Below are 25,840 nucleotides of genomic sequence, written 5' to 3'. Positions count from 1 at the left end.
GTAAAAAAGGAACCTGACAGTACTGATGAAATGTTAAATTGTTACCAGGCAGTTCTTGGGGCTTTGTGTTTCTTCCATACAAGAAAATTATTCCAGTTAATAAATATTACCCAGCACAGCAGACACACATCTCTGAGAGGCAACACACACAGGACAGAGTACGGATTAATTTACACAGACTTTAATATCTTTATTTACAGATGAATCATTTTGACATATTTATCTGTTGGCGTTGTTTAGATAATGCAATATTTTTCACTCGTTTTGTTCTATTTCCTTCCAGACTTGTGAGAGGTTGTGTTACTGCTGTTTTTTGTTTTGTTTGTTTTCTCTGTTTAAAAACAAGAATCCAAATGTATTCCTGTAGGAGGCCAAAAACCAAATAAAATGTTCTTTAAAATGTGGTGAAAGTGACAGGCGAAGCACGCTGTGTCACGAACAGGTGTGGGGGTGGGATTTTGGGGGTTTGCTGCAGGAGTTTTGGGTTTGTCAGACAGTTGAAGGGGGGAAACTGTGACATGAATGCGAGTATGATTTCTGTGTGAACACTGTCTCAAGAACAGGGAATAAGCCTGGTCCTTTTCTGCGTCTGAATAACACTGCCTGGTGGCGTTTACCACAGTTTTATTTGAATTTCCAAATTCAAAGTGTAAAATGAATGAACACCTTATAGCGCCTCAAATTATTCCAGTGATGGCACAAGATAATGATTCATAGGAGGTCTGAAATTTCTAGTTCAAGTCATTATACTGATAGTTTATTATACAAGGATTAGAGAATGAGAGACGGTTTTCATTTTGGATGCTGCAAGAGAAAATTTCAGTAGTGATACGCATTTAAAAATGTGATAAATCAAGGACTGGGCTTATTCCCAGTGTGGGAAACAGGCCTGAAGTGTGTAAAAATCATGACCAGGTCCAAAAGAGTCTCCTTGAATGGCTTGACTCTCTCCTACAAAAGGTTTCCACATATGAAAGTATATGCACTGCATAGGCAAGGATTAGCCGCAGACAACCGCTTCTTGGACACAGCCAGAGAAAGCTGGGAGACTGGCGAGCGTGGGTGGGGGTCTTAAGTCTGGCATTGGCTTCAAGATATGGTGGTGTGATGTGGTTGGACTTCTGATTGTAGTGCTGAGTGGAATGTTGAATGATCTTAAAGAAACCATTGATAGGAGCTCACGGAGCAACTGATTGGAGTGTGGTACAGCAGAGGTGATGAGCGGGGAGGGGGGACGGGGGAGAAAGGTGTCACACAGAGGAGAGACGAGGGAGGGTGGAGGAAGAGTGAGTGTGGAGGTGAGGAGTCCACTGTAAAACAGAGGGTGCGATAGGGGGAGAGACGCCTTGAGACAGCAGGAATCTGGAGCAGGGTGTGTATGTGTGAGGAGGGGAGATGGGGCTCAAGAGGAAGATGAAGAGTGTCAAGATTCAGTTACTGAGCAGTAGCTCTGTCGCTGTCTCCACGTCCCAGGATTTTGACGACAATGCCACTATTACTGCATTCTGTAGAGGAAACAAATATGTTTTATTCTGCAGCAGAATTCAGCCGCGTAATGCACAGCAGGTGAGGAAAACAGTTTGAAAGATACTCACTTTTTCAAAGCCCATGGCACACAGTTTGTCTATTTTGCGTGTGTACTCCGGACTGGAAACGGGAGCGCCTGCATAGACATGAGACCAGAGCCTCGCTGTCTGTTTGAACATCTCTGGGTTCTGCTTGTACTGGAAAATGAACAAATATGAAAGTTTGTGTAAAAGACGTTCGGCATAACACTGTCAACAACTCAAGCTTTATATATCTTTACTTAGTTCAAGTTGTTGAGATTTGTTTTTACTTTGGCATTACACGTTGATCTGTGTATAAAAATAAGAATTACATCCACTGTGATTCAAAATGATAAAACACGAAACACATATGGGATTGAAAATATTAGGCACAGTATTTGTTAATGCATTGACTAACATGGTCATGGTAAAAATGATCAGATACCCAGTACACATGCCACTATGAGCAAGAGAGCAGTGCACTTATGACCCGTCTCTACCATTTCATATTAGGCTCCACAACAGATTGTCAATAAAATAATGATCTGCAAGGTTTTGAGGCTGCTGAGATGGTCTGAGCCAGAGGAACTTGTACAGCTGCAGTCTGCCAGGCAGTCATTTCTGCCCAGTTCTGTCTACATGCTGTGTGGGCATTTAATAAAAATGTAATGCAGTTGTAGATTTTCCATCAACATCAGCTATTAGCATTTAAATTGGTATGTAAATAAACACATTGCAGCTTGTCAAGTTTTTAACTGAACGGGCCTCTTTTGAGAAGTTCATCAAGCACTACAACAAATAAAATAACCAGATACTATAAATGTCAAATGTTAATGTGCTATCTTCAGGGCAGCACTGAAATTTTTGGGTATAACACCTTCCAATCCACCTCCACAGCTTCAGGTTTCTACTCATTATTTGATGTCTGACCAATGAAACATCTCTGAGCAACTGTTCGAAACTCAATAATGTAACCGTTTGAAAACATGATCACTAAATATCTACAAAGTTCTTATCTAACCCTTTTTCACACTGTGTGAATTGTAATGTGGGTACATCATTGTTACTCACTTTTACGCAGGGTTAGTGATTGGATGTAGGCGTTATAGTGTGTTCAGTAGGATAATCTTCTCAAAAAGACAAGCAGGGAAGCTTACTGCCTACACATGATATTTCACAACACTTTCACATTACTGACATTGCACCACCATTGCTTAACCTGTAATGATTAACATTCAAACAAAGTAAAACAAAGCATACTGCATCTATAGGTAAAGACGCATTTAAAGTACGATTCAGATTCAGACTGCTTTATTGTCCATTATATTTACATAAAATGGACATTCATCTTTGGCACTGGCATAATGATCCAGGATTATGATCAGGTGCATGAGATATAAATATCTCAACAAGAAATCTATTTTGATGTGACAATTCATTAGTGACAGTGGTGCATTCAGGACCAATATTCCGGTGGTGACAAAATAATTTATCTTGCTTATGTGACAATCATCAGTAATCTATCAGCAGTACCTGCCCCACTTCTAAAGGTGATATTTAGGCAAAATGGTTGTGTCTGGGGACTTGAATAGCAAAAGACAACAGATTCAAGAGTTATTCTATATTTGAAAAGTGCTTAGCTGTCCAAGACACAAAACCATATTCACATTTATATTGAAGGTTGAAAAGGTATGATTTTAGATTTGATTTTGGATAAGCAAGCAGTTAATTCCCTTTTTACTCTGACACATAGATGCTATATTTCAGCATCAACATCAATCTTCATTATGTCTTTCTTCATTATCTTTAAGCTTTAAAAAAAATGATGCATGAAACCATTTAAATTTAACTCCACATAGATCATAATATGTCATCTTCATAATATTTGTGAAGGAACTCATTTATTCTACTCTGATAATACAAACTAAAAGAGTTCTCCAATCATCCTGTAACTGATTTGACATGATAGATCTCTAACACAAAAGGTTGCAAGAATAATTGTACCTTAAAACACAATCACATTGTCATAATAGGTTGAGTATCCCTGGTTGAGAAAAATTACTTCTAACTGCTGTTATTGAAGGCTTTTAGAGAAGATGGAAATGAGTCATACCACCATACCAGGACAATCGAAAGCTTGTCAGTTAGCGATAATAAAATCGTATATGAAATGTTGCTCAGCCCCGCCCATCAGAGATACTTTCACAATTACTTGGTCAACATAAAGTCAAAAATAAATATACATGCACACCCACCTGATTGGCTACCACTGCGTCCTGTGGGTCATCTGGTTCTGCAGCTGCCAATAAGGCTTGTAATGACAAGAGGACCGTCCTCAGTGTCATAGCTGCTGCCCTGAAAGGACATACATGTCAATGTTTAGTGCAGCTCAAATACGAGGGTCGACTTTCCTTGTGAACTCTGGCTTTAAAATAGAGTACAGAACAACAAATCCTGAAGTCATTTGCTTTGTTCTAAGAGTTAAAACGATCAGCGAGAGGACTGTATTGTTTTCTAAGAGTAAACATAAAAAAAAGTAGGACTGTCAAAGGCTTCGGTAGGGGAACCAGCATCTAACACAACTGGAGAAGTGTTTCATGATGGATCTATGATGGATGAAGAATGCTGGGAATGCTGGCACACATTCACTCACCACTGGTCTTTGAGAATGTCCAGACATATTGCACCTGTGACTGAGCTGATGTTGGGATGCCAGATCTTTGTGATAAACCGCACCTGAGCGACAGAAAGGGGAGAAAAACAAAACAGATTAACACATAAATTCTACCACCAGAGTCCAACAGGACAACGTGAATAGTTATCTGTAACAAATACAACTAATGAATACTTACCTTGGGTGGATTGAAAGGATATGTCTCTGGAATTTTAATTTCTAGTTGATATCTACCCCCTGGCAAGAAATGAAGCAAAATCACATTTATTCAAGAATGATAACAGAAATATTTCAAACGTCCAACAACAGAGTCGGGCAGTGTGTAACTACACTTTTGTTTGCATTAATAAGGGTTAAACCCCTCTTGAAATTGTTAGTTGGTGAGGCCTTGTGCACCTAATATCACGTAACGAAATTGTGCAACCATGCATTTAGGTTAGCAGACAGCAGAGAGTCTCCAGGAGCCCCTCACCTTCGTACGGTGTGTCAGGTGGCCCTGCTATCTCCCCTCTAAGTTCTGTGAAGTTCTCATCCACCAGATCCACTTTTATCTGGTTTTTGCTCGTCTGAAAGGATGAAAAAAAGGCAAAGAAGCATGTTAACTTCGGCAGACAGGCAGACTGCAAAGTGTTAATCTCGCTTGCTGTCAAACTCAAACCTGCCTATGCAGCATAAGTTGACACCCACCCCCGCAGCATTAGCCAAAGTTGACCTCAACTTGTTGCACACGTCTCATGGATCTACACATATTGGTTCTCTAACGTGAGCTGAGACGGGTCTATGTGGAGCACACATGAGAGTAAACCGACACCAAACTATCTTTGATAGCTAACTGAGCTAGCTTAGTTACCACAGGAGGCATGCATAGCCTAGCCAGGTACGTTAGCAATGTGAACTTGAGGAGGCTAATTTATCTCAAGTAATGCTTCTCTCACCTGTAACTTTCTGGGCTGTAACCTAGCCACAGTAGCACATTAATATCTGTATGTGAAGCCGGATGCCATAAGCTAAAGCTAGCAGCAGCACGGCGATTAGCAAACTGACAGCTGAGCCAGCGACGCGTCACTCACATTCAGCATCATAGTCCACAGAAATACTGATAAGCTGTAACGAGAACAGGCAAACATGACAAACCAACCTCTTCACTTTTGAGCACCTCCTTGAATTCCCGTTTTATCCTCTGAACTGCGATGTTGGCCATGGTTTCCCCCGTTCCCGTCCGGTTGGGGCCTCGCCGCCGTCCGTCCGACCTGACTAACGTTAGCTAGCTGCTCCTGCCTGCAGTAAACTCTGCTCTTTTTTGGGGACACAACCTCAAAAATAACAGCTGCAAATGTTGTTCACCTCGAGTGCCGTCAGTTCCGGTTATCACTGTGATATTATGACTCGTCAAAACAGCTCAATATGTATCTATCATCTCCAATGTGTAACAACAGAATGGATGGTGGTACTGAAAACATTTTAATACCAAACTGCATGCAGTCTGGAGGAGAGGGGGTCACGTGATCTGTATTGCCATCCTGACGCCTGCTGTCATTGGTTGATCCATGCGTGATGAATAATTTATTATTGTTATTATTATTAATAATATTATTATGATTAATAATAATAATAAGAACTAACATTTCTAGACTTCAGCTTCTACCCAACAGCTATCAGTGAATTGAACTCACACCCCTCCACCCCCACCTCCCCACTGCCACCGCAACAATTTTACCTTAAATGCAATCATAGTACACTTATGTACAATAACTGAATAAGCATTTTAGATTATTTTCTATTTCATATTACATTTTTATGCTATTTGCTCATTCAACAGACAGTTTCTTTTAATGTGTGTGCGTGTGAGTGACTGGACGGATGAGTGTATGGGATACAGTTTTCCTTTCTCTTCAGAGAGACTGCACATTTCATTGGATGTTAACATGCAATGACAATAAAGGTATTCTATTCATTATTATTATTATTATTATTATTATTAAGCTGCTATTTTACTTTTTTCTAAAGAAAAAAACAAGGTCAGTGTTTCCCTTTTAATTGTACTTTTTAGTTTACACATTCATGCAAAACACTCCATAAACAATAAACATGGTTTCACACAAAAACAAGCAAATACATTTACCATGTGATCAACTACATTTAGTGAAAAAAAATTAAGTTAGACAACCCTGTTCTATAAAATATTTTAATGTCTAAAGTATGAATGATGTATAGTTTTTTTCCCTTCCATTAAATTAAACTGTATACAAGCGTGTTAATCCAGCATGTCTGTCTCTCATGTACACTTCATAAAAATCAAAGATGGGGATCACAAAGTGTATGCTTTTGATCAGAAATAAGGACATGTTACATTAAAAGAAATTCCTTACTCTCAAGTGACCAGAAAATCCTCAGAGAAGCACATGCTACTTTATAAGCTCAGCTGAGATATAGGGATTCAAAGTGCTGGACATACAGTACAGTCATCCAGATGTACCACATGTTTATCTGTGCTCTAAGCTCTAAGCAAAGTTATCTCAACAGTTAACTATAATAAACATAAATCTAAATTTAATTAAAATTACTTTTTGATATTCTTCCCATTTTTTAACAAAAGGCCAACCTGTGTTTCACAGTTGTTGTTGTTTTTTTTTTAAATTTTATCACAGCTGAATTAATGACACTAGGGGGCATCTTTGTCCTATTAAACATCACAGTTCTTGTAGGAGAATTTCTGCACAGTGGATACCACTATACTGACATGAAAAAAAAAACAAATTAACAATTAAACAATTACTGACTAAATAACTAACTTATAAGCATATCATATTATGAAACTCTAAAATATCGACATCACAATTTATCTACACTATATTATCATCACTGACTGGGTTTATTACAATACTAGAAAAATGATATGGATGTATTTTCTTCATGATGAAGGTGAAAATGCAGTTAACATTTCTTCTCTTTCACTGGAAACCATAGAGTTCACATAATCATTTGTCAACTTTTTATAAAAGTACAACATGTGCAAGAGTCTTTGGCATTGAGTAAATCTGTTGCCCTTTCATTGTGATCCAACTGTACAACTTGCGAACAAAAAAGCAATAACTGATCACCCCATCTAAATAACCATTATCACAGTAGACAATAATGTAGATAATAATGTGGGTAAACCAATCATACATTTAACTTATTACAACAGAGCAGATATAAGCATTAATGGACCACACATAATAAGAAATCATGGTTCTTCTCTGTTGATGAGCCACTCTGTTGTCTGATCTCTCCTACAGTTATCTCTTAACAACAGGTGGACATGAACACACCGGTACTCTCTCCCTTCTTCTCCTGCTCACCCCCCTCCCTCTGCCTCTTCTTTGGTTTCTGGTAATGAAGACGAAGATGACAAGTGCAGCCAACATGACGGCTGTTATTAGGAGGCAGCTCCCAAAGACCAGCATGGCTTTGTTCTTGAACACCCACGCACATGCAGAGCAAGGCTGCTGGAGCCCGCTCAGCCTGCAGGTCTGTGTGGTGTTGTCCTCGGGGAAACCGCCATGAGTTATTATTTCTCTGTAGACAGCAAGGGAGGCTTTAGCTTTGGATTGGTGGTGGGTTGAGGTGAAGAGGCCAAACTGGGCAGCATGTCGATCTTGCAGCTTCCACACGTAGAAGCCCTGCAGGTTGACACCATCTAAATGTCGAGCTGGAGAAAAAAAGAATAATTGCAAAGACAAGAATAATTGTTCAAACATTCTCTGCCTAGTCACATCTAACAATATGTATGAGTTGACTATACTACAGTATATTGCCTATATATAAAACAGCCTTTTTGTACACTGAAACACAAACATTAAGGAAACATGTCCATATGTGTTAGGAAATGTAGGCGTGTTTAAATACGGGGGCATCGAGGGCATAAATGGCCATAAAGGGCAAAGTATGAACACAACATGTATCAACAATTATTGCACCTTTATTGTTTTTCTCTGCCCTCCTCTCTCTTTTTATGATCTTCATGGTTTCTCATTACATCTAGGTTTTATAGCCGGAGGCAACATGGTCATAAAGCCTGTATTGCTTGCAGGGCTTTGGCTATGTCTTACCATCTTTTATTTTATTCAAGATGAAATAATATCAGCACACATTCTGCATTGAAAAGGAGAATTACATATTGGCAGCCCAATGAGGAAAGGAGAATACTTTGAATATAATATTTGAAATACAAGGCCCACCTTTGAGGGCCTCCTGTAGATAACTCCTTAGATAGTGTTGTCTCAGTTTGTCCTCCACAGGAGCCTGGTCATCAACCCCACTGGCTGTGATGAGGACAGGCAGAGCGCCTCCATATCTCTCAGTCACCCAATTCAGGATCTTCCGCAGGCCCATAGGAACAAGAGCCTGCCCCAGACTGGAGGATGGCCAGGTGGGATCAGAAAGGATCTGACAACCATGATCAGGGGCTTTTCTCTGTTGAAAATTAGACCGTGTGTCGGGAAATGGAGAGACCAAACGGGTGGTAAAATGGTTCAATGCTATGAAACTCAATGCACCTCTGAGCTCCTCCCTTTCAGTCTCAGTAAAACTAGGAAGAAGATATTCATGGGGGCCCATTACTTGAGCTCTCTCTTCTAGGTATGCCTTCATTTCTTGTGGGTAGTCCCCCTTGCTCTGCTTCTTCTCATGTCTAGGCCCCAACAATGGGTCTAGGAAGCGACCAAGTTCAAACAGAAGGAATCTTTGTGCTGCTACTGTATGTGACTCTAGGAAGGGGTTGGCAGGTTCGGCCCAATCGGCATGTAGTGCAAGTGATACCATTGCTCCCTGTTTACTATCCCGCTTATGCAGCCTCCAGGCTTTTACATGAGCCAGAAGAAGGTTATGAGTGGCCTGATGCTTCTCTGTCCCACTGGAATAAACATCTACCAGTCTGTTTGGCTCATTGATCGTGATCCAGTATCGAACCCAGAAGCCCAGCTCTCGGTAGCATAGCGCTGCATATTCCTGAAAGGCTTCCACTGTACTGTAGTTGAGCCAACCCCCAGAGGCATACAGTGGTCCAGGCAAGCCCAGATATGGAGCTCTGTGTGTCGGATAGTAGAGAATAACAACAGCCTCCAGGTCCAGCTTCTTGAGCTCGCTCAGAACACATCGGTAGTACCTTTTAAATGTAGTAACAATATGAAACAGTAGAATTAGAGTTCATGTGTGCATTAGACAGAGAGACAGTGGTTAACTTGTTTAAATTGACTTGAATGTGCTATAATCTATAGTGTGAATCTGACTATGTTATGGATTTGAATTGAATTGTACTGAATTTAAATAAGTAAAACTGGGCTGAATTTGGGAAGACTGAAAAAGTGTTCACTTTACCTCAAAGCCTCAGTGTTCACATTGGAGGAGTCTCCCTGGGGTAAAATCAGAGACCAGTTTAGGGCAAAACGGTAGTGAGATGCCCCAGTAGATGCAAACATGCGAAGATGACCACGGATGGCCAAATAGTCTGTGCACTGGGCTCTACTGGTGCTGAGCTTAACACCTGGGACTGGATGCAGCGAACCGTCTCCTGTCACATTCCAGCTGTACAAATGGGGATCAGTAAACTGTGGGGAGAAAGGGTAGAAGTGGACCTACAATAACACAAAGAGAGGAGAAAATCATTTGATGAGTGCTGATAATGTTATTCAGTCACGGATGAAATAAAATCGCTCTCTTGTGTTCTTTGGTTCCTGTTCTTACTTGCAAGGTGGAGTCAGCAATACCCCAGTGAAACTCACAGGGGAAACGACCTTTGATCTCACTGGAGGTTTCATCTCTGGGGAATCCATTGTTAGCAATAACATGCCTGTAGTACTGAGCAGTGGTCTTGGGGGTCCGGGTTCGGTTAGGTTGACTAAAGTCAATGTAGAAAAGGCCTCGCCTAATAGTGTAGCCATTATTCCACTCAAATCCATCAACCAATGACCAGGCAGAGTAGCCAAAAACCTGCACACCATCAAACCTGATAGCTGTAACAGAAGAAGTTAGAAAATATTTTTTATATTTGTTTGATGATTATCTGATATTATATTGTCTAAACCATATTTGTTCACTCCTTACAACCATCCTACCTTGTAGTACCTGGTTGATAAACCTCTTCATCAAGTATATGGCTACTGTGTCTTCCCTTCCCACACTAGCTTCAGAGAACCAACCTCCCTCAGCCACCAGCACCTTGGGGTCTCCATACTCTAGTTTAATCCAGCCCAGGAGGCGCCTCAGATCTGGGGTCACAGACTGCCCAAAGTGGACCAGGTTTCGGCCCAGACGGAGGTTGTTTGGCCCGAATGACAAAGCAAAGAAGTCAGCTGTTTTCTGCACCCAGAGCTTGTCCTCAAGGGAAAATGCAGGCAGGAGGGAGCCATGCTTGATTTTTAAAGAGACTGGGTAGTCCCCATCACCGAAGATGGGATTGGCGAACCAGCCAAGCACAGCCTCTGTTGACTGCTGGCAAAGCTCAATATTGGCAGTTGTGGCTTTGCCTCTTTGAGGCTCAACCCAGTGGGAACCCAAAACAATGGACACCTTACCCTTCTGAGCTGGGCGGAAGTGGCTGTTATAGGTGTGCCATGCTCGGGCGTGTGCCTGGAAAGCAGACATATATATATTTATGATGCCCTATACTGATGTCAACAACAAAATCACAAAATTATAATAGGTATTTATCACAGAGGATATTTTGACATATTATAGTAGCAAAAGCACAGGTGTTTAGAGTCCTAGTCTTGTCAATGCTGGCTCACTTTCATAGCTTAATGGGAAAAAGACAATAGAACAAAGCCATCACTAATGTTATTAGATACACCTGTTTTTTTCCTACCATGACAAGTCAAAATGTTCGCTGTGTAAAGAGCCTATCATGCTTTTAAAACACTGCAAAAGCACCAACAGAGCACAAATTCTGTAAATGTCCACACAATCTTCTAAATGTGTTATTTTAGTACTAAAAATGTTAAATGCATATCTAGATCCTGCTTAGTATCCAGTACTGTTAAGTGACACAAACTGTCATTCACATTTCTAAGCAAGCTCTTGAGTTATTCTCCTAACTAACAGATAAACAACCAAAACCAAAGATTTAATCCCTGTAGTGGGAGCAATGTATAGTAATCATGTACACAATCTGTTACAATTCACTCATACTATCTGTTTGGTGTTAGCTGTGCACACACTATCAGCAGTGATTATTAATTAGGTATAGCTCCTTGACTTCCTGTCACACAATGTTTCTCTCCAGCACAAAAGTGCTGATGTGGTGGACTTTGACCTCAGTGTTTCTGACTTTGACCAAGTGTCCTGTTTACAGATCACATACCTGTCAAAATAGAATATGATCAACTGATCTTTGAAAAGACTAAATTTATATGATGAGGATTAAAGCTGAACCAGTTATACAGTTACTGTGTTACAAAAAATGGGGACTGTTAGCCTTTATTGTCTTAGAAAGAAAATATCAGTGCACTAGTGCAATCTGCATTTACTTCACTGTCTTATGAACTCAAAATCCTTAGGGGACGCAAACATTCCCTGACTAATATAAACTGATAGAAGTTGCACAAGTTAAAAATTTACAGGCAGTTTATATCATTAGAGAAACTCAGATAAATAGCATTGTGTTAACAGAATAAGTATTAATAAGAAGTAATAAAGTATTAAGAGCAGACTTTAAATACATTGACTCTGTTTAACTTACTTTGATCAGATTGTGGGCCACAATGAGCGAGCAAGCAGGTCCCCCTGTTTCTCCAGGGGCATGCACACCTGTCCCATACCCCTGTACAGCAACCAGGTATGGGTTGTGCATTGTAAGCCAGTACCTAACACGGCTCCCAAATGTGTGGAAACAAAAAGCAGCATAGTCCTCAAACAATCCCACAAGTGTGTCATTTTTCCATCCTCCATATTGCTCCTGCAGGATCTGTGGCAGGTCCCAATGATGGAGAGTGACAATGGGCTCAATTTTCTTTTCCAGAAGCCTCTCTATTAAACGACTGTAGTGCTCCACAACAGCTGTATTGGGCCGACCTCTGGCATTCCCATCAGGAAAGAGTCTAGGCCATGAGAGAGAGAAGGAGTATGATCTTACGCCCAGATACTCAAGTGCCTCCACATCTTCTTCCCAGCAAGTGTAGCTGTCACTAGCCACATTGGCAGTCTCAGTTGCCAAATTACCACTGATGGAGGAGTGGGTGAAATGGTCCCAGATGGAGGCACCCTTCCCACCCTGGTCCCAGGATCCTTCTGTCTGGAAGGCAGATGTCCCTGAGCCCCAAAGGAATCCTGAGGGGAAGGTGTCACGAAGAAAAGCCTGGTCTTGGATGACAGGTTCAGGCTTGGGCTGCTGCCAAATCTTCCTGCCCTCCCCAAGTGAGCCAGCAGACTTGTTACAACCACACGCCAACAACAGGAGAGAAAGTAAGAGGCACTTAAGTGTCGGGAAAGGATGGTTCAGCATGCTGAAGAAGTTTACCTTGTTTCAGAAATCCACTTTAAGGGAGAAGGTGGCCTAAGACAAAGCAACTGCTCTGCAAAATATCATAACTCTTCTTGTGAGATCCAAGAGATCCATGGTCCTGGAGGATGGAGGGGAAACGATCACAGCCTAGAGAGAGGAACATTTGAAGCAGTGTAGCGCTGCAGTATCCATCCGACAAGGTAACCTGGTCAGATTTCCCTTTCTTTCCTTCAGTGCACTGTGTTCCCACTCAGCCCCTCCCTACCTCATAATGTTCACACATACAAAGGTTGACTCATATATACACAGTCTTGTACCATATACTTCTAAGATGTTTTTTTTTACCAATTCCAAAAACACTTCATCTTCTATTATTTCACCAAAAAATAAAAATGTAAGAATTAAAAAAAAAAGAGAGGATCAACACTTCAGAGAACATTACTTAGCTATCCCTGTGAACACACACACACACACACACACACACACACACACACACACACACACACACACACACACACACACACACACACACACACACACACACACACACACACACACACACACACACACACACACAGTGTACTAAACATGCTGCTGATTGCTGTAAGGAAGGTTCTTGTGTCAATAATTAGCTTGCACTCTGATCTTATGGTAGTTCCATAACTAAGACGTAGTTCACATTGCTGTGTATCTGTTTACAACACACTCAACACAAAGATTTTTCTGGCCTCTTAAATAAAGCAAAGCCTGCCATTAAATCCTTTCCACCTTAAGTGTGCCTGTGGTAAAAATAAAAAAATATTATTATTATTATTATTATTATTATTATTATTAAAAAACTAAACAAATAAAAAAATGTTCACATTTAATCTAATGAATTCCATTTTTGTTTAATACATATCCAACACATTTATTGAAAGGAAGGACAATACAGTTTTTGCAGCATGATGCTGTTCTCTGTCATCTTATGGCCAGAAGGTGTTAAGCACGTCCGCAGTGTTCACCCAAAATTTGATCAAACCATGACAGGCGAGAACAGCGACACTGGCTCATATGATCTTATTCAATTTAGGTCCACTTTCCAGTCACTGATTTAAGGAAACAACAGCGCCACTAGACTAAAAACATTGCTGGGAAGTGTGTGTGTTTGTGTTCTCATTTGTCTGTTCACACAGCTGCCTTTGATTGAGCCTTCCTATCATCATAAAAAAGGTCACAGCCTATCAGAAAACCCACTTGTCATCCACCTTCATTAAGGCATTGTGTCTAGAGTAAACAGTGTAGTTGCCCAGGTTACAGTAAATTGAGATGAGGAAAATGGTCCTCAACCACCCAGACTGACCTGAGTGTGGACACTGTTACATTACAGAAAATATGCCTCCAAAACACTGAGCTGCATATCAACTGTCTTTCAAAGCAACCTTGCACCAGTCATATTACAGACATTACAGGGTTATTAGATCATATGGTAATGAGCACAAATATGAATCACTTCCCTGTTTCATTTTGTAGATTAAACAAACTGTCTCCATATATAACATGATTTTGAACAGAAGATGGACATATGTTACACACAGTATAAAATAACTAAAGATGTTCATTTAAGATTGAAAAACTAAATTTAAGTTAGACTTAAATGTTTTCATTGTCCCTACATACTGGTATAATATTACGCAAGTATGTAATCATGAAGCATACAAAATCGTTTCCGTTGACAAGCTCTGCACAGTACATTACAGGGAAGTGAAAAGAGGATGTACATCCAAAAAAAAGTCTCAGATTTGCGTTCATGTCTATTTCCTCTCAACGTTATTGAAACCAAAGAAAACTGCCTTCAACTCTCGGCAAAGCTGACTACTTCACTGTGTTGTGCACATTTGTTTGGTAATCAGTAAGCCCCTTTTTAACCTTTTTTTTTAACTTTTGCATAGATTTAGAGAGCAAAGACAACAATTTCATTGGAAAATTCACCTGACAAGGTAAGTACATTTTTTGTGTGTGTATATGCTGTGTGTTGGTCACATTTTGTTTCGTTGAGATGTTACCTTATTTTTCAAAAGTTTTATTGCATTTTACATTTATTTATGATTTTATTTTATTTTACCTCTAGAGTCTCTTGAGATTGAGATGTTACCAACATAGCAAATGTTTTCGATAACACAAATGCTCAGTATAAAGAAAATGGAGAAAGGTCTTTTTAAACTTAAAACAAACTTTTCTAAAACATTATGGTTGAAACTATGATTTAAAAAGAAATGCATTTGTCTGGTTTGATGTTTAAAATGTCTGTGACTATAGATTTAAAGAAATTAACATCTATAAAGTCACGATATGTGGGTGTAGGGCCGAACAATCGAAATTGTAATATGGCCTACTGGAATTTTCAAATCGTAGAAGGCACAATATTTGTGAAAAGATTAAATGTGTGTCAAAATACCATTTTAAATCAAGTATCATCATGCTTCAGAGATGTCCAGGCCTACATATCATATTTGACAGATTTAAGAAAACAGCTCCTTGTATTCATATTCAGATTTTTGTGGTACAGATCCCCACAAAAATTATACCATAATCATTTTTAATGTTTTTTCAATGAGAACGGCAACAATGATGTAATTATTATAATTTCCTCTAACATCGTAAATCATATCACAATTTCAATACCAGTCAAAATAATTGCAATTAAATATTTTCTCAAAATCATTCAGCTCTATGTGAATGTATAAAAAAATCCTAACCTTACTAATGTTCAAAAGCCATTTATTCTTGCTTATATGACTAAGCATTAAATAAGGGGGAAAAGCTGAAAACAATTGAATTACATACATATTCTCAGTATCAGTATCAATGATAACATGTATTTTTATCCAGACAGGTAATGAGGCCTGTAACTGCTGCGCTCTGGGTGGCGGCCATGCTGGTGGGACTTCAGCAGAGTGCTTTATCCATCAATATCATCACAGATCGCTCATCGAAAAATCTCTCCTCTGTCCCAAGAGACCTGCCTGAGACAGTTCAGTCTGTAGACCTCTCATGTAACCACATACAACAGCTCAAAAGAAGCGATTTTGACAACACCCCTTTACTGACATTCCTCAACATCTCATGGAACATTTTGGAGGAGATCAACCCAGAGATATTCCTCAACACGCCACACCTGCAGGAACTGGACCTGTCGCACAACAGGTTGAAGAGCCTTTCGAGTCAGCTGTACCTGCTCCACACAGAGAACCTTCGGGTACTAAATCTGAACCACAACAAATTTCTCACAATGACACTGGGGAGTGAGTTTAGCTCCCTGATCAAACTGGAGAGATTGGCACTTGGAGCAAAAAACATCAGTATTGGCGATTTGAAACATATTGCTAACGTGAAACTACATACACTGTCCCTTTTCCTGGAGGATGAACTTGTTTATGAAGGAGGCAGTCTGATAGATGGTCATGCTCAAAGGCTTCAGATAGCCTTCACTAATAGCACACAAATAGCAAACTGCAATCTGATCACTGACGCACTGTCACAATTTGATGAAGTGGAGTTGATGAATTTGACAGGGGGATACTATGAATTTGGTGAGCAGTTGAGACAGAGAAAAGAAATCCACTCATCTATTATTTACCTTACTGGCATACACATCACCTGGAAAAACTTAACTGAATTTGTAAATGTGGCTCTGGGGACCACTATTTCCCATCTGAATGCCTCTGATGTGACTCTACGGGAAATGCCTCAAAGTGACACTGATGTGGCCAAGATGTCGAAAATGAAATCCTTCACAGTCAGACGGGTTGAGGTGAAGGAATTCATTTTTTCACAGGAGGCTGTGTACAACTTCTTTATCAACATGCCAATAGAGAGTTTGGCAATCATGGAGACGCCCATCATACACATGACATGCCCAGAGTCACAGAGTCCTATTCACAAGCTGGACTTCTCTAATTGTGCTTTATCGGACTCCATTTTCTCCAGTGCAGAACCAGATTCAAGAATTTTGGAATGTAAGCATCTGGGTAACTTGAGGAAACTGATTCTAGTCGGTAACAACCTCAAGAGCCTTCAGTTGCTGAGCAAACGTGTACAATTCATGAGGTCTCTGCAACAACTGGACCTGAGCCTCAACTCATTGGTTTATGATGGTTTGACAAAATGCGAATGGCCATTGAACATCACCAAAATGATTCTGTCCTCTAATAGTCTGACAGACACTGTTTTTAATTGTCTACCAACCGGAACAGAAACCCTGGACCTCCAGAACAACCAGATTTCTGTGGTGCCATCAATCATCTTCAAACTGGACAAACTTCTGTCTCTGAACCTAAATGCTAACAGGATGCGGGACCTGCCAGTATGTAATGGTTTTCCCATTCTCAGTGAGCTTCTGCTCAAGTCCAATTCCCTCCATGCACCAACTATAAGCAAGCTGGAAAGCTGCCCTAAACTGAAAGTCCTAGATGTCAGTTTGAACCCCTTCACCTGCATCTGTGCTATAAGGCCTTTCAGAAGTCTAGGCATCATATCTGAAAAGGAGACAAGTCACACAGGAGTTGACCTGCTAAACTGGCCACATGACTATTACTGCAGTTACCCAGATGCTGTAAGAGACTCCACCTTAAAAGACTTCTCGATTTCTGAGGTCAACTGTAATGTTGGCCTTCTAGCTGCCGTCATTTTGTGCCCAGCAGTGATAGTGATCATTGGAGTTATGACCCTGTGTCACCATTTGGATGTTTTATGGTACATGAGGATGATCTGGCAGTGGACCAGAGCCAAACATCGTGCCCGAAGGCGACATGTTCGCCCTGAAGATCTGGTGGGTGTTGAGTTTCACGCTTTTGTGTCTTACAGCCAGCAGGATGCCGACTGGGTGCACAATTCCCTCCTTCCCAACCTTCAGGGCCCTGCAGGAGGGCTCCGCATCTGCCATCATGAGAAGCACTTTGTGCCAGGAAAGACAATCATTGAGAACATCATCAGCTGTGTGGAGAAATGCCGTCGATCTGTATTTGTGCTCTCTGCTCACTTCGTCAAGAGTGAATGGTGCCATTATGAGTTGTACTTCGCCAGCCACCAGCGCCTTTCCCAGGGCTCAGACAACATTGTGCTGGTACTGCTCGAACCTCTGCCTCAATACTTTATCCCATCCAAGTACTACCAGCTCAAGTCCATGATGAAAAGGCACACCTACTTGGAATGGCCTCAAGACAGGGCCAAGCACAGGCTGTTCTGGGCGAACCTCAGAGCTGCCCTACAGGCAGATCTGCCAAATGCACCAGCCGAGGAACTAGAGGAGTGACTGCGGAGGGCAGAATTAAAGAGCAAAAGAAGTTGGAAGAGGACATGTGAATTGGACAGAAGGGTTACTTGATGAGTAAAGCCTTAACATGAACATGATAGGAATAAAAATGCTAAATTGCTATGGATAGCCAGAGTGAAAAGTAGTGTGTACCCATTCCAGTCTTCTTTCTTTAACACATCTAAATCTTGTCTTGTGAAATATAAGTCATATAATCATATGTAATCCTCTTTAAACTTTTCAGTTGACATTTAATGGAAATATTTATACAAACTAACAATTTAATCAAGTCTGTAACAAAAGCAATAAACTTTACACCACGAATATCAAAAATGCATGTGATTCTTTTGTCAATATTGAGTCCCACAAAACAGCACAATATGATGAAAGCACTTGAAATTGTGTTACCTTAACTCATCCCAACTTTGTACCAGTAAAGAAAAAACTCTATTCATCAGCGCTGTGTAATTACTGTAGAGAACAGTTGTATTTTCACCAACTCTCTAGAGAAGTCCACTTTTTAAGGCAAACAGAATGTACAGTCTTGTTCTTTTCTGGATGGTAAAGACAAGAAATCTAGAAAATGATGTCCTGTGTTGAGAGAGAGAGCTGTGGGGGTCAAAAAGTCACTCCACCTGCATTAAAAGTGTGCCTGAAATCACAGCTATAAAAAAGGTTCAAAGCTAATAGGCCAGGTTTCAAGGAAGAGACTGGATGATGATGATTTTCTCGTTAATGCAGAAACGGTGCAGCACATTGAGCAGGTTCTCTCCACAACGTGACACCTGCCTCTCCATGGCCAGACGGAAATCCTCCTTCACTCCTTTGGTGATTCCTCGAGTCACTGTGTGGTGTCTGCAAGAGTAAATAAATAAATAAATAACTAAATAAATAAATACACACATATACATATATATGTGTGTGTGTGTGTGTGTGTGTGTGTGTGTAAAAAACAAAAAACACAAACACGAAATGTCAGAAAAAGCTCATTTGTCACAAATACAGCCATTGTGTTTTAGAGACTGAGGCCAATGTGACCTACGTAATTAAGACACTGATCTGAAGTCTGTTAATATTCCATCACACACATAAATCAGCCATTCAAGATTAAACAACAGACGTTTCATCACCATCATAAATCAAAACCACATGAAACATATCCACAAATGAAATGAGATCAAGTGTTATGAAGAGGCAAAAAACTAAATTGACTGTACAACAAGACCAACATGATCTCCAAATAACGACGACAACAACAGTGAAGACCACAGAAAGACGAGCAATGGCTCAAATAAACAAATGCCGACAGGAAATCAAAGAACGACTAACTCTTGATGTAAAATGACCGGCCCAAATAAAAACTTGGGGGATGACAAGCCTTGAAGTTGGGAATGAAGGAAGGGTGACTGGTGTGGGGGGGGGGGGGGGGATGGGGAGTGTGGGAGGAGGGGCCTGGGGTACCTGTCCATCGTCTGCACCCCTTGTAGCAGAAGGGTATTTAACTCCACCCCCAGGGCGGGACTAGGGTTCCTGAGGGACAGCAACATTCAACAGCTCTGTCAGTCAGGGTGCATTCAAGTGTCTTAACTTCTACAACAATGAATGAAGGAGCTTGATAGAAGCTTTATTTTAACCATAAACCCCTTCTCCTTCTAATGCCCACTCCTATAACATCATTTTCAGTTTCAGAGTAAGACTTTCCCCACAGGCCATGTCTACTTTGATCATCAATCACTGTTATCTTGAAAACACACCAACAGAAAGGAAGAGTGCAAGGTCACAATGCCAACTGCAATGTCTTTGAATACGAGGAGCTTACTTGATCAGCATTCCCTGATTGGGCAGTAGCTCCAGTTGGATCCTCCCCCCTTCTGGTGTACGCAGGTATGCAAACTCCTCTAGCATGTCAATATCTGACAAAAAATTTGAGCTTATGGAAACTAACATCCAAGATAAGAGAACACAATTAACATATTTGTTATATCATTCTGGCTTATTGTGACTATGTGACTTGTTTTGTGTGATATAACTATGAGAGGATACTGGTGACATAATTGAAGAAATTCTCATACTGGAAACTGCCTTGCTGACAGATCTTATCCACAGCCTTTAGAAACAGCATCTCGCCCTGTGGCCAGTCGTACTGCAGCAGCACAACCACATGACCAAGTGACAGGTCGTCTCGATTGTCTGTGAAGGCACGGAGCTGATTGAACAAAATGAGGAAATGAGAAATAAGGTTAGACATTTGATGTCGACAAACAAAACTGGTAAAAAATAGTGCTTGTCCTACCATAGTTAAACCAAAAACATAAACATAAATAATCTGCTCATAACATATATTTCAGTCATTTTCACCTAACTAGTATAAGTACCTTGAAACAAGCCAACATCAGCTGGAGACAGAAAGGTAAGACAGCTTTGCTGGTACAGGGAAGCAATCTCAGGTCATTACCTAGTTCAGAGAACAGAGGAGGCACCACATAATGTTCTGATGTAATCACAGTTACATACTTCTGTCAAGTAACAAATTGTGTCATTCATATGTTTTCTGTACCATGGGGGAACAGTAATTTTAAGTGTCCGTTATTTCCCATTAATATGTAAATAGCAGAAAAGAGAACTTGTGATTTCCTGATAGCATTGCTCTTGAGTTACTGGTCACAAGAACACTTTATCAACATACAGACACACAGCAAACATGTGGGTCAAAAATATGAAGACATTAAAAAATAAATATATTAGATGTCAATCTTGTATAACAAAATAAAGCTGTTCACAGAATCAGTGTGTGTGTGTGTGTGTGTGTGTGTGTGTGTGTGTGTGTGTGTGTGTGTGAACATGGTTTAGTTAAGTGCTTACCTTTCCTCATTTTAGTCTTAACTCTACCCTGATCTTCTGGGGTCTTTGTTGATTCGTGGTTTGAGGGTACCAGCCCACTGACGACATCAAGAAGCTTCTCACAGGCCATCTGATGAACACAAAGACTACAGTACAGTACAAACATGGCATGGCAACTGCAAAAAAATGTTTTTTTTACCCTTACGCCTGTTGCATGTACATGTTTATGATAAATTATGGGTGGCTTAATTATGAATGTTGTTAATCCATTACCATCTCTGAACATTATTAAGAGACCACATACACATCTGGGAAAGTTTATAGGTAATTTAGGTATCTGTCAAAAGCTTGACAACTTGTCAACAACTAAATAATGGCATGTATGTTAAATACCTCAAATGAACAGATGGTATATAAAGAAGGTTTGAGTTAGTCAGAATTTAGCAAAGTCAGAAATATAATACACTAAATCTGTCAAATGTAATCTCTGATATTTTAACCCACAGCAACAGGTGTATGAATATAGTGCCACCTTCAGGCCAGATGGAGTAAGAAAATCTTTATTGGGGAATCCTGAACAGAAATTTTGTTGCGTTGCTAAATGAAAACAAAGCAACCTGTTGCACATGTAATGTGTTTGTGTGAGTGTGTATGTATACATATATGTACCCTGTATTCTCCCAGTGCATAGTGGCAGGAGGCCTGCTGTATAAGGGCCCTGTGGTTCTCCAGACTGGTCTGACCTGAGGGGCTCTGCTGCCCAGGCTGAGGCTGCTGCACAGCAGCCATCTGGTGCAGACTGGAGAGGGCCTTACGGTACTGTCCCTGGAAGACACATACATACAAACACACACTCATAAATCAAATAATCTCCTCGCAGAATATATATCTTTATATTAATTCTTCCTTAATTTCCTCCATATGGTGCAGTCAGTTATGTTACGTTTCCTAACTAATTACTTGACTCTTCCACAGTAATCATTTAAAATGGTAAAATACTCTGATTCTGAAATTACCACAATAACATACAGACAGGTAGCAGTAATACAGAGCAGAGATAAAAATGCAACCGGTGTCTTGTCACAAACAGAAACTGTTTCTTGCCTGGTATATGATCATGTCACTGAGGAAAATTCTGAACCACAGCCAGCTGTCTGTCTTCCATGAGGCACAGATCTTCTTGAATTCTGTTTAAGTACAAAGTTACAAAACATGTAAATGATTAATGCTAAAAGAAGAAGAGCAATCTCAATCTGTTGTAGTTGGCACTTTTTTGATATCATGATGGAGTGACTGGACACAGTCACTCTGAGTGATTTAAACAAATTAACAGCTGAGGTCCTTACCAGTTTCCAGGCTGTCGTGGGAATGGAGGAGATCCCAGCTTTCCCTGGCTGTGCGGAAGCTCTCCAGAGTCTCTGACCAGCTGGGCATCTCAGTCTTGTTCACTATGATGTGTCGACCGCGACCCTTCCCCAGCCCTTCCTCATCATCTGAGCTCTAGAATAAGATACACGCATATACACCGTAATCAAGAGGCACATGCAATAGACACACATGACAGTCACATTAGTTTAAAGTTTAAAGAACACATATGAAGCATTGTTTTACATTAAAAGTGATCTACTGAACTTTCCTTTTCACAAAAATATGTAGAAACATTTAAGTGATCTGTAGCTGTCCTCACCATAGTCTTCTCTCTCCCATCTGCCAATTTGCGTTTCTTATGTGCATGTTTCACTGATCCTCTCTCCACCTCCACATCATTATACACCGAGCTCAAATCCTCTACAAGGATCCACGGCCCCGAACTTAACGCATTCACACCTGCCAATAATAAACACATCCTTTGTTCTAACTGAAAAGTCAAATTAATAAAATAAGAGCAACTTGTGCGTGCATAGATAGAAACTGACCCTGAAACAGTGCAGGCTGTACAGCTGAGACATACAGGAAGGCACTGCGGAAGAGGACAAGTGCAGCACAGATGACCACCTGACTACAGCAGCGGGACCTGGTGTCTCCCTCTAGTCCTGGTAGGTACCGGCACAGCTCCTTTACTCTCTGCAGCATGTCCACATAACTCCTAGAGAACAAAGCGCACACGGAGACAAATACAAGCCCTCTTTAAAAACCTTTATACTCACCTTCAAATGACTACTGCTGCACATATGTGTGTGTACAGAACAACACGCAAACTATTAAAGTAATCCTGCTCTACCCTCTGCTTCTCACTGTCAAAGATTGCTTAACACATTATGGAATTTTAATGTAATGCATTTATGTAACATCAAAATGTTGTTAATTTTTAAGATTTAACATCAACATTTTATGTTAACATGTGATCTGTATCTGGATATCATATCTGGGAAAGCATTTTAATGCAGTGTGACTGAAATACGATCACTAAAATGCAGGGGGAGTTGAGGTAATGAGTGGTGGGCAGGTGGTTGAGTGGATAAGAGTGCATGCTATTTACGCAGCGGACCCGCTTCGAGTCCCGGCCGATGGCCCTTTCTGCATGTCACACCCCCCTCTCTCTCTCTCGTAATTTCCTGTCTCTCTACTGTCAAATAAAGGTGTAGAACCAGAAAGAATCTTTTTAAAAAAAGAGAAAGAATTGAGGTAAATTATCAAAATAGCCTGACAGATTCTGGATTTTTTAGGCTAATATTGATAAATATTGGTGACTTTAAAAACCTGACAACAATATATTAACTGCAATCTTGAATTAGATCCCTAAGATGAACTGTGACCAAGATACATACTGAGTGGGACATTATTTTATTTTTTTTTACAGTTAGAAAAAAAGAAAAGAAAAAGAAAAAGACCAACAGATACACTACCTCTGTCCTTTGTCTCCCTGCCACTCACAGCGTGCTCCAACCACAGCGAGGATGTCTAACAGCCTCTCCCAAGGTTCAGCCACCACTGATGACTTCTCTGACAGGCCATCAATCACGTAACGCTGGGAGCCACGGGACACACTGGGAGACTTCAGAGAGCCACCTTCTTGAGAGCCTGATCCAAGAGAGAGATTTGAGGTTGATATTAAGTGTGATCACAGTGAGTTAACATTAAGAAGGAAAAAGCAAGAACATCATCACAGAGCAGCTTTACCCTGTATCTGCACATCAGGCGAGGGTCCACGGGTAACATAGCCGATGTAGAATTCAGCAGCTTTCAGCATGTACTTCTGCATCAGGCTGGCAGGCAGGCGCATGTCCATGTTGTTTATCACCAAAGGAAGGACATCACACACTGTAATAGTATGAAACATCAGTGTGAAGATAACTGCATACAGCAAGTGATTTTTGGAACAGAATGAAAAGCTTAACTGTGTTTCACTAACCGAAAAGTTTTCTGAAGCAGTTGACAGGAGTCTCCACATTCTCTGATACCTCTGCCTCCAACAATGTCTCACCTAGATTGACCTAAACATACAGCAGAATGACACCAGTGACTTTTTCAATGTTATTTACCCACCCTACAATGTGAAAACACAAACTCACAGCTTTGTTATCATTATTATAATTATTATCATCATCATTATTAGTATAGTATTATTGTTGTTGCATACCCCATGTTGGACCACAGACTCCGGAAAGCGCTTCAGTAGCAGCAGCAGCATCTCTGCCTTCTCTAAAGTGTTGAAACACTGTTCTGTGGCTTTCAGCAGCATCTCACACTGTACACGGCCTGGCAGTGTCTCAAAAAGCCCTGACAGACACAAACACATAGAAAACAAATAATTCTTTGGACATCCAAAACTAACACTGTCCCTCTTTTTGAACCTGCATAGAGGTGCACACGTTATTCCCTGTGAAAATGCAGAAACATAACAAAGCAATGCATATGTATACTAGAAAGAATCAATCTGTGCACTTCTCTCACCTCGTAGAAACTGTGCATGTTTGTCCTGAGAGTCACTGCGCAGGGCTGCAGTGATGACACTAATCTCACGCCACACAATGGGCTGATCTGGAAAGTTTATAAACCTAAAGGATGGACATAGCAACTGTTCAGCTCAGCACTGTATATACAGCAAAAAACAAACAAACAAACATATAAAACAACAACAACAAAGGAGTAACAGAGATAGTTGACTGTAACTCACATGTCATACAGCAGTCTCCCTGCAGAAGCTGTCCTTTCGGCATTGCGTTCAATGGTGTACATTTCATACTGTGAAACCATGTCAACCAAATGTTAATAATGGACTCATAATAAGCGATCGTGCTTGAGAGGCACAATTAGAAACACTTACAGTGGCTCTATTATCAATAACTAAGCAGCTGAGGTAACGGCTTATTACCTGTATGTTGAAGTCTGCGGGGTAAAGGGTCCTGGCAGTTATGAGCCAGGCTTTGGCCGCACAGGGGTCATCTGGGACCAGCTCCCGAGCTCTTTTCACCAGAAACTCGCAGTCTTTTTGTGCTGACATTTTTCACATAAATCAAGCTTTCACTGGCGTAGGTGCACGTTACAAACTGACCCCACACGCAGCTCAGGTTGTAGTTTGATGCATATAGTCGTCTCGGTGGATGAATACCGCTAGCAACATATAGCTAGTTTGCGTCGCTCTGTCACATTCAACCAATGTGCATCTTTATACCTAGAATTGTAACACAAGACTGTGCTCTATTAATTAACTGCTTTGTATATATAGAATACCTTGCAAAAACAGTTTAAGGTCTCTTCATTAGCAGTCAAAGCTAAAGCCTTTATTATTATTTACCGACACACATCCACCAGCCGAGAACACGTTAATGACGTCACATTGAAGTCGCAACGTTTTTAATGCTATCCGTCTGCTTTACGACCAACACTGCAACCGACGGCAAAACGCAGCCTGACCAAAGCGGCTCCAAAACAATGTTATTTATACACATGTGTACAATTTCTCAATATATATCCTGTTGTTTGAGAAAGGTATGGATAATACATCTATAGTAACTACCCACCACCTATATCGAATAATGTAATTTAACGTAAGGCAGCTAAAT

The 25,840-nt window shown here is 40.6% G+C and overlaps 4 protein-coding genes across 5 annotated transcripts; 1 reads left to right on the top strand and 3 right to left on the bottom strand.

The window, feature by feature from the left end:
• Window positions 1–175: 175 nt before the first annotated feature.
• Window positions 176–5,674, bottom strand: ube2ka (ubiquitin-conjugating enzyme E2Ka (UBC1 homolog, yeast)). Of its 2 annotated transcripts, none has more exons than XM_053324255.1 (7): window positions 5,360–5,674; window positions 4,694–4,787; window positions 4,400–4,458; window positions 4,200–4,283; window positions 3,803–3,898; window positions 1,596–1,724; window positions 176–1,505 (listed from the first exon to the last, which is right to left on the bottom strand). In XM_053324255.1, the coding sequence occupies exons 1-7, from the start codon at window positions 5,420–5,422 to the stop codon at window positions 1,431–1,433; spliced, it is 600 nt and encodes a 199-aa protein (XP_053180230.1). In that variant the 5' UTR covers window positions 5,423–5,674; the 3' UTR covers window positions 176–1,430. The 2 variants fall into 2 exon arrangements, with proteins under 2 accessions (XP_053180230.1, XP_053180229.1); XM_053324254.1 differs by having other exon boundaries at window positions 3,803–3,902; window positions 4,201–4,283.
• A 1,832-nt stretch (window positions 5,675–7,506) lies between these two features.
• Window positions 7,507–12,700, bottom strand: klb (klotho beta). Its single transcript, XM_053323572.1, is given in 7 exon segments — window positions 7,507–7,602; window positions 7,605–7,912; window positions 8,442–9,367; window positions 9,580–9,836; window positions 9,946–10,214; window positions 10,317–10,830; window positions 11,939–12,700. Coding segments are annotated over 7 exon segments (3,132 nt in total).
• A 1,937-nt stretch (window positions 12,701–14,637) lies between these two features.
• On the top strand, window positions 14,638–17,996 carry tlr1 (toll-like receptor 1). The gene is made up of 2 exons (XM_053323843.1): window positions 14,638–14,679; window positions 15,572–17,996. The coding sequence occupies exon 2, from the start codon at window positions 15,579–15,581 to the stop codon at window positions 17,991–17,993; it is 2,415 nt and encodes an 804-aa protein (XP_053179818.1). The 5' UTR covers window positions 14,638–14,679; window positions 15,572–15,578; the 3' UTR covers window positions 17,994–17,996.
• Window positions 17,997–18,034: 38 nt separating this feature from the next.
• On the bottom strand, window positions 18,035–25,591 carry ints10 (integrator complex subunit 10). The gene is made up of 17 exons (XM_053323844.1): window positions 25,150–25,591; window positions 24,952–25,019; window positions 24,729–24,832; window positions 24,415–24,554; window positions 24,187–24,268; window positions 23,955–24,095; window positions 23,681–23,855; window positions 22,751–22,920; window positions 22,522–22,661; window positions 22,181–22,334; window positions 21,939–22,021; window positions 21,504–21,659; window positions 20,856–20,964; window positions 20,369–20,448; window positions 20,037–20,199; window positions 19,813–19,906; window positions 18,035–18,848 (listed from the first exon to the last, which is right to left on the bottom strand). Exons 1-17 carry the CDS (start codon window positions 25,276–25,278, stop codon window positions 18,692–18,694), a joined length of 2,145 nt encoding a protein of 714 aa, XP_053179819.1. The 5' UTR covers window positions 25,279–25,591; the 3' UTR covers window positions 18,035–18,691.
• Window positions 25,592–25,840: the final 249 nt, after the last annotated feature.

Source organism: Scomber japonicus, chromosome 8 (assembly GCF_027409825.1).
Source record: "Scomber japonicus isolate fScoJap1 chromosome 8, fScoJap1.pri, whole genome shotgun sequence".
In the NCBI taxonomy this organism is placed as follows: Eukaryota; Metazoa; Chordata; class Actinopteri; order Scombriformes; family Scombridae; genus Scomber; species Scomber japonicus.
The sequence above is the reverse complement of the archived record's forward strand: the minus strand, read 5'-3'. Positions and strand labels throughout refer to the sequence as shown.

Bases quoted from the DNA above. Each gene is read 5' to 3' on its own strand.
- ube2ka (XM_053324254.1), bottom strand. From the start codon at position 5,422: ATGGCCAACATCGCAGTTCAGAGGATAAAACGGGAATTCAAGGAGGTG. The intron at 4,284-4,399 runs GTAAGTATTCAT...TCTGTCGCTCAG, and splicing joins ATCCTTTCAATCCACCCAAG to GTGCGGTTTATCACAAAGAT. The intron at 3,903-4,200 runs GTGAGTGAATGT...ATGTCCTTTCAG, and splicing joins GACATTCTCAAAGACCAGTG to GGCAGCAGCTATGACACTGA.
- tlr1 (XM_053323843.1), top strand. From the start codon at position 15,579: ATGAGGCCTGTAACTGCTGCGCTCTGGGTGGCGGCCATGCTGGTGGGA.
- ints10 (XM_053323844.1), bottom strand. From the start codon at position 25,278: ATGTCAGCACAAAAAGACTGCGAGTTTCTGGTGAAAAGAGCTCGGGAG. The intron at 22,022-22,180 runs GTAAGGACCTCA...GTACTTAAACAG, and splicing joins CCACGACAGCCTGGAAACTG to AATTCAAGAAGATCTGTGCC. The intron at 18,849-19,812 runs GTAAGCTCCTCG...TTACTCTTGCAG, and splicing joins AATCAGGGAATGCTGATCAA to ACACCACACAGTGACTCGAG.